Below are 10600 nucleotides of genomic sequence, written 5' to 3'. Positions count from 1 at the left end.
GTTGTTATAGAGCAGCTGGATATTGTAGCCAGAAGTCCTGGCCTGTAGTAGGTGAACTCTCAGTGTAAGTGTCTGACTGGACCTACTAGACCACATCTTGACCAACCCCCACTAAAAGAAATGGAATCCTCCATTATTCTAAATGAAAAATACCATTCAAAATTCCCTCTACTACAAGCTGTATGTGAGAGTGTAGCAACCTGCACGGAACTTGGAGGGAGGAGCACAGGATGCAGGAGGGAAGAGTTTGGAGGAGGCACCAGTAAGTCAGTCTGTGCACGTGGGCTGGAATGCTAGCTGCAACTATAGCACATCTGTAAATAGTTCTCTTAATAAAGAACCAGTTTAGTTCTAGAAACATGGAGTCCTCTAATGTTATTGCCCAGCACAAGTGAAATATGGTGACAGCAATCAGCTTGGGGAAATGCACAGCAAACAAAACAGCACCTAGAAATAGAGCAAACAGAGAGCATGAAGAAGTTCAAACTACCAGGAATGCTGGATTTCCACACATAAAGCTTGGCACAATCATGTAAACAGTGGATGCAAGAACTGATTCTGCATACATAGTTGACCATAGGGGATAAAGATGAGAAAATGAAGATAAAGATTTTTACTATCTCACTGGGGGGAAAGGATAAGTGAATGAGTGAAATGCTGTGGCCAGGAATAATGCCTGAAACACTGGAATAGCTGATAAAAATGTCTGATGAGTATTGTGACCACAAATGGGTTTCTTACCCAACACCAAGAAGCAAAAGAGGGAATAGATACATTACAGAGCATCCACACGTAACTTTAGAAATATTAGAGCAGGGGTCAGCAACCTATGGCATGCGTGCCAAAGACGACACGTGAGCCAAGTTTTAATGGCATGCTGCTGCCTGCTGGGTCCCAGGTGCCGGCCCCGCTCAGCCCGCTGCCGAACCCAGGCCGGCAGCGGGCTGAGTGGGGCCGGCGGCCCTGACCCCTGCAACCCCCCTCACACACACTCCCAGCCCTCTGCCCAGACCCCTGCACCCCCCCACACACACCCCAGCCTCCTGCACTGACTCCTGCACCCTTCTCACACACCCTCTGCCCTGACTCCTGCACCCCCCACACATACCCAGCCCCCCCACACCCTATGCCCTGACTCTTGCACCCCACCACATTCCCATCCCAAAAGTTACTAAGTTCTGATGATGCACAATAAAACCAGTGTGCACATGTAGGCTGTCGATAAGAAACCCACAAAATAAGAAATGTTATTGTTTGGAATTTGTAATAGTTGATACAGAGGAGCACCACCACTCAGGGCAGCAGAGAAGTGCAAGCCATGGATGTGATTGCAGTACAACACCAGAACATCCTCAACTTGAGAGAGAAGGGAGAACATTCACTGTGGGCCCTATCCAAACTTATAACAGAATATAAGGACATATTTCAAGGAGATGGACACACACAGGGCAAAATGAAGTTGGAAACAGACACCCCCCTCATACCTCTCCATGAGTTTACCTAATTGCAGAGTTCCATTATCCGTGGTGGAACCACAGAAGGAGGAACTGGCAAGCCTGCAAAGAGGAGGCATCATTACCCCACTGAAATTAGCAGAGTGGAACAGCAGTATAGTAAGGGTGAGAAAACTTTCAGCTAAAGTGAGGATCAGTTACCACCCATTACCTATAACTGAGGACACATTACCCAACTTATCCAGGGAAGAAGTTTTCATTGTTTGTGATATCAAGAATGGGTTTTGGAGTATTGAGCTAGATGAGCCATTCAGCCACCTGACAACTTTTACTGCACCTTTTGGCAAGTACAGCTGGGTATGATTGCTTATGGGCATTGGTCCATCTCCGGAGGTGTTCCAATGTAAACTGAACCAGGCATGAGAGGAACCTCCCAAACATCAAGATGGTAGCTAATGACGTTCTTATTGTAGCAGATGATGTTGACAGATAGTCTAGGATCATGATACCAGACTGCAGCAACTCCTAAACTGGTGCCAGGAGCAGATTATTAGGCTTAAAACAATATCTTCCCCTGAGTACCCACACAAAACTACAGAAAGGCAGAGTCAGCAGTGAAGTCGTAGACAAGAGACTGATGGCAAAGGCAATGTAGACAGGAAGGGATCCCTCCCTGGCAATGCTGAACCATTGCAAAATACCCTCCCAGGGACAAGACAGTAGCCCTGCACAGGGACTGATGGGCTGGAGAACCAAAACTCTGCTTTCCATGAGGGGTAGTCTGCTGCAGCCCAGCATAGGATAATGGACAGGAAAAAGAAGCGGTTAACAGAGTGCCCAGCTAATCAGGCAGCCTGCAAGGAGCCAAGAACCTGAGGCCAATATGCACAGGTGAGCAGGTCTGGGTCTAGTCAACAAATAGCAATGGTAAAATGCAACTGTCCAAGTTGCAATGGAACACAGGTCACATGAAGTAGCTACAGACTCAGGACAGTGGTGAAGATAAAACCAAACACAACTGAGTTGAACAGCAGCGGAGAGCTGGCACATCTGGACAGACAGGCCAATGACAGGACCAGAAGGACTTAGAAAGAGCCTCAGCCGTGAGTTGGCCTGATATACGAGAGTCTGAAGAAAACAAGGTATCTGAGTAACACAGAAGACCAACAGAATGCCACCCAACAGAATGAAGGTCAGAACAGTGTCCTGCACTAAAAGCAGAAATGCAAGCAAGTATTATCAGAACCAAAATATTATCAGAACCAAAATATACAAGCCCACAAGTGATCTAGCTTCCTCTTTATTTGCCTTAAGGAGGGTGGTTTGTTTTTGTGTTTTTAAATCTCTCTCCTTCACTTAGTGACATTTACCATAGCAACTTGCTGGTAAATACCACCATTTTATAAAGGTCAGTATCACACTTTAGAAAAAAGAAAAGGAGGACTTGTGGCATCTTAGAGACTAACCAATTTATTTGAGCATAAGCTTTCGTGAGCTACAGCTCACTTCATCGGATGCATACTGTGGAAAATACGGAAGATGTTTTTATACACACAGACCATGAAAAAATGGGTGTTTACCACTACAAAAGGTTTTCTCTCCTCCCACCCCACTCTCCTGCTGGTAATAGCTTATCTAAAGTGATCACTCTCCTTACAACGTGTATGATAATAAAGATGGGCCATTTCCAGCACAAATCCAGGTTTTCTCCCCGCCCCAACCCACTCTCTTTAGAAAGTGACTTTGTCAGCCAATATATGCACAGTTCAGCTATACACCTCAGCAAGCCCAAGTCTATGTGTATATTGACTAACAAACACACATTATCAAGTGTTATTGCTTACCAATATACAACAACAGATTTAAGAGGCCTGAACAAAATCTATTTAACTTTGAATAATCCATACACAATTAGAAAAAAAAAGTAACAAGTGTACAATGTTTTAATTCAGACAAATATACAGAATTGTACATTCTTACTCCGTACGGCTTATAAAATCTTCACCAGTAATGTGAGAGACTGTATAATTCAAAAGAAACATATTTCAGATAAGTCACAAATACTAGAAAATATTTGATGTTTTACAAAACTAGCACACCAGCTAAACAAACCTGATGCCTAAGAATTATTCTAAATTGATATTCCTAAAAAATGTGAAATCATGACTTTTTTGCACAGCTTGATAGATGTTATTGGAATAAATAAAAGAAGCTTGAAAAACTCCAGTTTTTATGTTCTTACTTAAAATCTTCATATGGAATATTACAGTAAAATGCTGCTTTCTCATTAATCATTGATGATGTATTCTGGTTAAAAATTACAAACACGAATACTTTTTAAAAAAAATCTAAAGTTAAGAAAATGACATAAGATTTTTGCATAATATAATTAACTCCTTATTACAAAAGGCAGAACAACAATCATCTTCAGTTGGAAATCGTGCAATGCATTCAAAGAATTTCTGTTTGTAAAGAATTTAACCTTTTATTGCATAATGAAATAACTCTCCACTTTGTTTTGAATCCACAGTCACCCAACCATGAATCAAGTACTTCATATTTTACGCTTTTTCCACTCTGGTTTGTTGTCTGTTTCATCTTCCTCTGATTCCACTTCTGCAAAAACTGCTTTTGGTTGAGTCCTAGAAAATATTAAGAAGCAGAATAATGATTAACTACAGCTCTTCTATGCAGAAGTGAACACTTTCTTCTGTGATTCCCAAAAGAGAAAAAAATGTTATCGGCTTAATTATTTCATTTAATCATGAAATAAAAATATTCACTAAATTTCTAGCAAATCAGAGAAATTTGCTGTTCTAAGGCAAAAAATGAACGAACAAGCAGACTAATGAATAAATATGCATCTCTTGCAAGTACTGTTTGCTCTTCAGCAGGCACTGTTATGTGTGTTTTCAATTAATAAAATTAAGATATCAGACGGGAATAAAGGGAATTTAATATAAGGCTACAAAAACTGAGCTGTACATTTTCACATTTCATGGTATTTTTTAAAATAAATCTTTCAACCACTGAAGTTTGACAGCTGTCATCAAATAGAAACTGTGCTATTCTTGTTTTCAAGCCTACACATGAAAAAACAGCTCCTCTCCACAGAGACCATCCAGCACTACTGTAGCATAATAAAAGTAATGATACTCATACAAGAACATGCTGTATCCTGAAAGTAATCTTGAGCCTATCTATCCGGACGTTATTTGCTTGTAATTTAAACAACATACTTAAAAACTCTACAAAATATTCACTGACTACTTTTTAAACTAGAACAGTATCAAATAGTTTTTCACCAAACTCTGTGTCTGTTCATTCCGCTGTTTGGCACTTTAATCTCAGTTTAGTCTACTGTTCCCAATCTAATGTTTAAGAATAACCACAAAACCTTCAAGCAGTACTAGTGAAACCACTGAATTTCTAAAATTGGCTACAACAGAGATTCATACTTCCAAGCAACAATCAAGTGTAAAGTACAAAACGCAGTCAACAGAATTTTTGGCTTATTGGCATATTAACTAATGTTTTTACAGCACTTTTGAGGATGTAAAATGCTATATAAGTGCTATATATTGTTATTATTACAACTATTATTCAGCAGATTTGGCAAAGTGCATAAACCTTAACAAAATTGTGCTTAACTTACTTAAATTAAGGGGCATAATTAAAGTTACCACTGACTTCAATGGGAACAATAGCTAATGTGTATAACACAGCCATTAATATTAATAGGCTGGATTCTCCAGTCTGCTAAGTATGTGGCACAACATGGATTTAAAGAAGCGAGAGATCATCAGTGAAGAATGCCTTTTGCCAGGGCTCTCCCCCTGGTGTGCCTGCCTCCGACACCAGCCAACCCCTCCACCACCAACTAGGAGTGAGGCGTGTTGGGGGTGTTTTTGCTGGAACGGCCATGTCAGAGTGAACCATCCTCCACTGGTGTAAGGTCCCTGAGTAATCTTGAGATTTAGTGCATGTGCAGTAGCATCCCACACACTAAAAGTTCAAATAGGAATACCTCAAAAAGCATTATGGAACTTTTAGTGAGCGGTAGCAGGGTCCACTCAGCAATGTACTACAAGGCAGAGTAGAGCACTGTACATTCACACCCTGGCTTGTTGCGAAAAAAGTCTCCACAGAGACAAGGCCAAACTCACTTTCCCTCCATCTCACTGCATTTAAGCAGAGCTTGGGATCCGTTCCAATGAGACAGCACAAGGCATGAAGATAATACACTTCATAATATATCAAGTTAAACACTTTGAAAAAATGAAAATAGTCAGACATTTTAAATAATTCAAAGACAGTTCCATAAACTCCACTTCTTCAGTAGGAAATTTTTTTTAAGAAGTAAGCAGCAGCAGCAATACTTCAGCCAATATGGTCACCAGGGACGAAGGCTTCACTGGCTAAAACATACGATTTTATTGGCTGTTGAAGAAATGGAATTTATGGAATCTTCTTTGTTTCTCCTTCTCTCTCCAAATCTTGTTGATGGAAGTTTATTAACCAACTTTAAGAGTCTATCTGCCTATCTAGGCTTTTGTACAGAAACGTCTCCGAGTGTCATGTAGTAACAAGTCAGGTCAACATCAGGTTGTCTGTTAGTGCAACACAACTGACCTGTGATAACTTATATTTCTGATATAAAAATCTGTGAAGATAATAATTTGAGTTGGAGTCATCAAGAACATAACAAGAACGGCCGTACTGGATCAGACCCATGGTCCATCTAGCCCAGTATCCTGTCTCTGACAGTGGCCAGTGCCAGATGCTTCTGGCAGTTGGAAGTTTAGGACAGCCCAAGCATGGGGTCGCGTCGCTGACCATCCTGGCTAATAGTCATTGATGGACCTATTCTCCACGAACTTATCTAATTCTTTTTTGAACTCAGCTATACTTTTGGCCTCACAACAACCTCTGGCAATGAGTTTTTCACACAACACAGAGTCAACCTGTGGAAGTATTTCCTTATGATTGTTTCAACTCTGCTGCCTGTTAATTTCATCAGGTGCCCCTAATTTTTGTGTTATGTGAAGGGGTAAATGCCACTTCCCTATTCACTTTCTCCACACCATTCATAATTTTATACACCTGTATCATATAGACCTCTATCAGACACCCTTAGTTGTCTCTTTTCTAAACTGAATGGTTTCAGTCTTTTTAATTTCTCCTCATATGGAAGCCATTCCATACCCCTAATCATTTTCGTTGCACTTCTCTGTAGCTTTTCCAATTCCAATATATCTTTTTTTGAGATGAGGCTACCAGAACAGCATGCAGTATTAAAGGTGTGGATGTTACATGGATTTATATAGGAACACTATGATATTTTCTTTTATCACCCATCCCTTTCCTAATGGTTCCTAACATTCTGTTAGCCTTTTGACTGTTACTGCACAATAAGCAGATGTTTTCAGAGGACGATCCACGATGTGGCCAAGATCTCTTTCTTGCATGGTAACAGCTAATTTAAATCCCCAGGAAGAATAATTTAATTCACAATATGGTAAAAACCCTGTGTATTTGGGGGAGCAGGATACTGTGATTTAAAATATCATTTTACCATGATATATGAAATATTGATATAGTTGCTGAAACTTGTAAGATGTTCCGAGACTACTAAAGCAAAAACTGCAGCATAACCTAGCAATAACAACATCTAGGGAAAATGCAAAGAGGAAATCAAGTCTGCTTGCTATCGCATTTTTACCATTAGCATGAAATGACCTACTGGACTTGGTTCAGCTGGCGTATAAACTTTCCCACCTCCACAGAATATATAACTGTGATTTGGGACACCTAGGATGATTCATTCATCTGACCGTTGTAAATACATGAGCAAAGGAAAAATTCAGTTTTTGTTAAGCCATTACTAGCAGAAATTATTTAACTTAAACAAAAAATCATACCACTAGCTAGAAGTTGCCAGTGGTAGTAGGAGTTTGCTGCATGACTAACATTTGTAGAAAAAAATTATTAGAACAGGCTTATTACTTTAACATGTTTTCATTTCCAAGGGCTCCATGGTGTATGAAAATCTATGACACTCTTTCTTCCTTCAGTCCTCCCATCAATTTTCATTTATTGAGTGACTGTCATAAAATCAAGCGTCACCAGTTACCAAAGAAGTGCCACAATGGTCCTGAAATGCACACCTAGGCCGCTTAAAGATTATACAAAAAAAGAATTTAAAACACAACAGGGAAAATAGAGTTGTGTGTGTTACCACAATGCTTGTGTAAAAGCTCCACATATCTCTCTCCAGCAGAGATGGCTGGAGGATGACAATTTCATTTCAGGTTTCAGAGGAACAGCCGTGTTAGTCTGTATTCGCAAAAAGAAAAGGAGTACTTGTGGCACCTTAGAGACTAATCAATTTATTTGAGCATGAGCTTTCGTGAGCTACAGCTCACTTCATCAGATGTATCATCAGATGTATGAATTTCATTTCACAGCTTCACAGGAGAGATCACCCTCAGAAACCTTCCTGTTGAAAAAAAACCATTACTAACCTTTTGTAACTGTTCTTCAAGGTGTGTTGCTCATGTCCATTCCATACTAGGTATGTGTACACTACATGCACAGTTGCCAGATATTTTTTTCCCTTAATGGTGTCCATAGGGCCGGCTTATGCGCCGGTATCAGGGACACCGCCAGCCCTGCATCCCCTCTGTTCCTTCTTGCCAGAAATTCTGACAGAGGGATAGGAGGGTAAGTCATGGAATGGATGTGAGCAACTTATCTTGAACAACAGTTGTCATAAATATAAAGGGAAGGGTAAACCCCTTTAAAATCCCTCCTGGCCAGAGGAAAAATCCTCTCACCTGTAAAGGGTTAAGAAGCTAAAGGTAACCTCGCTGGCACCTGACCAATGAGGAGACAAGATACTTGCAAAAGCTGGGAGGAGGGAGAGAAACAAAGGGTCTGTGTCTGTCTGTATGCTGCTTTTGCCGGGGATAGACCAGGAATGGAGTCTTAGAACTTTAGTAAGTAATCTAGCTAGGTATGTGTTAGATTATGATTTCTTTAAATGGCTGAGAAAAGAATTGTGCTGAATAGAATGGCTATTTCTGTCTGTGTGTCTTTTTTGTAACTTAAGGTTTTGCCTAGAGGGTTTCTCTATGTTTTGAATCTAATGACCCTGTAAGGTATCTACCATCCTGATTTTACAGAGGTGATTCCTTTATTTCTATTTACTTCTACTTCTATTAAAAGTCTTCTTGTAAGAAAACTGAATGCTTTTTCATTGTTCTCAGATCCAAGGGTTTGGGTCTGTGGTCACCTATGCAAATTGGTGAGGATTTTTACCAAACCTTTCCCAGGAAGTGGGGTGCAAGGGTTGGGAGGATTTTGGGGGGAAAGACGTGTCCAAACTATGTTTCCCAGTAAACTCAGTTAGAGTTTGGTGGTGGCAGTGGATATTCCAAGGACAAAGGATACATTAATTTGTACCTTGGGGAAGTTTTAACCTAAGCTGGTAAAAGTAAGCTTAGGAGGTTTTCATGCAGGTCCCCACATCTGTACCCTAGAGTTCAGAGTGGGGGAGGAACCTTGACACCTACTTTTCCAAAAAACATCAGTTTCCTTTCCTCCAGTATGTAGGCGCCAACCTCTATCTCCACAGCAGACCAAAGGTAGACAGATTTGAGAATGTGTCATGATGGCCACTGACAAGTAGGTGTGAAGACTGTCAAGTGCATTTTTGGCCAGAGGGGTTTAGGATGAAAGAGAAAAAGGAGAACTGTAACTCCCTCTTTTTCTTATTGCCAGGGTAGGTGTTTTTAAGAGATATCTTAAAGTTAAATAATGTTGCATCTGCTTGGCCAAATCAGATAATTCCTGTCTGTGTCCTCATTGTTCCCTACCATTCACAAAAGGAGGTGGCTTAGAGGAAGGAATTGTAATATTGATTGGAGCACATGCAGTCCTTTTCTCTAAGAAAGCACTGGTGCATTATAACCTAAAGTGTAATAAAATTGTGGGCAGATGCTTTTAACCTAGAGAGCAGACCTGGTCAGATCATTTTCGACCAGTTTCCCATCAAAATATGCTGTTTTGTCAAAGCCAAAACATTTTGCAGAGATATATCTATTCTTCTTCGAGTGCTTGCTCATGTCAGTTCCATGCTGGGCGCGCGCACACCACGTGCACAGTTGCCAGAGATTTTTTTCCCTTAGTGGTATCCATAGGGCTGGCACTAGTGCCCCCTGGAGCCCCTTGCGTATGTGCTGGTATAAGGGGTGCCGCCAGCCCCACACCCTCTCTGTTCCTTCTTACCACCCATGATGGCAGTTGGAACAGCTTCTTGCCTTTGCAAGTTTCAGAGTGGCAGCCGTGTTAGTCTGTATCCACAAAAAGAAAAGGAGGACTTGTGGCACCTTAGAGACTAACCGATTTATTTGAGCATAAGCTTTCGTGAGCTACAGCTCATTTCATCGGATGCATTTAGTGGAAAATACAGTGGGGAGATTTTATATACACAGAGAACATGAAACAATGGGTGTTACCATACACACTGTAACAAGAGTGATCAGGTAAAGTGAGCTGTTACCAGCAGGAGAGCTGGGGCGGGGGGGGGGGGGGAACTTTTGTAGTGATTATCAAGGTGGGCCACTTCCAGCAGTTGACAAGAACGTGTGAGGAACGGGGGGGGGGGGGGCGCTAATCACATCAGCCACACTATCAGAGGCTCATTCACCTGCACATCTACCAATGTGATATATGCCATCATGTGCCAGCAATGCCCCCCTGCCAAGTACATTAGCCAAACTGGACAGTCTCTACGTAAAAGAATAAATGGACACAAATCAGACATCAAGAATTATAACATTCAAAAACCAGTCGGAGAACACTTCAATCTCTTTGGTCACTTGATTACAGACCTAAAAGTGGCAATTCTTCAACAAAAAAACTTCAAAACCAGACTCCAACGAGAGTCTGCTGAATTGGAATTAATTTGCAAACTGGATACAATTAACTTAGGCTTGAATAAAGACTGGGAGTGGATGTGTCATTACACAAAGTAAAACTATTTCCCCATGTTTATTTCCCCCCCTACTGTTCCTCACACGTTCTTGTCAACTGCTGGAAAGGGCCCACCTTGATTATCACTACAAAAGGTCCCCCCCACCCCC

At 41.0% G+C, this 10600-nt stretch overlaps 1 protein-coding gene across 3 annotated transcripts in view; it reads right to left on the bottom strand.

The window, feature by feature from the left end:
* Positions 1 to 2906: 2906 nt before the first annotated feature.
* The window catches only part of WDR70 (WD repeat domain 70), a 271500-nt gene continuing 263806 nt past the window's right edge, over positions 2907 to 10600 (bottom strand). For all 3 annotated transcript variants that reach the window (XM_048851706.2, XM_048851709.2, XM_048851708.2), the window contains exon 18: positions 2907 to 4096. In XM_048851706.2, coding sequence (XP_048707663.1) covers positions 4009 to 4096 — 88 coding nt within the window. In that variant the 3' untranslated portion in view covers positions 2907 to 4008. The remainder of the gene's footprint in view (positions 4097 to 10600) is intronic.

This window comes from Caretta caretta, chromosome 5 (genome assembly GCF_965140235.1).
Source record: "Caretta caretta isolate rCarCar2 chromosome 5, rCarCar1.hap1, whole genome shotgun sequence".
Taxonomy (NCBI): domain Eukaryota; kingdom Metazoa; phylum Chordata; order Testudines; family Cheloniidae; genus Caretta; species Caretta caretta.
This window is presented reverse-complemented; position numbering and strand designations above follow the sequence as displayed.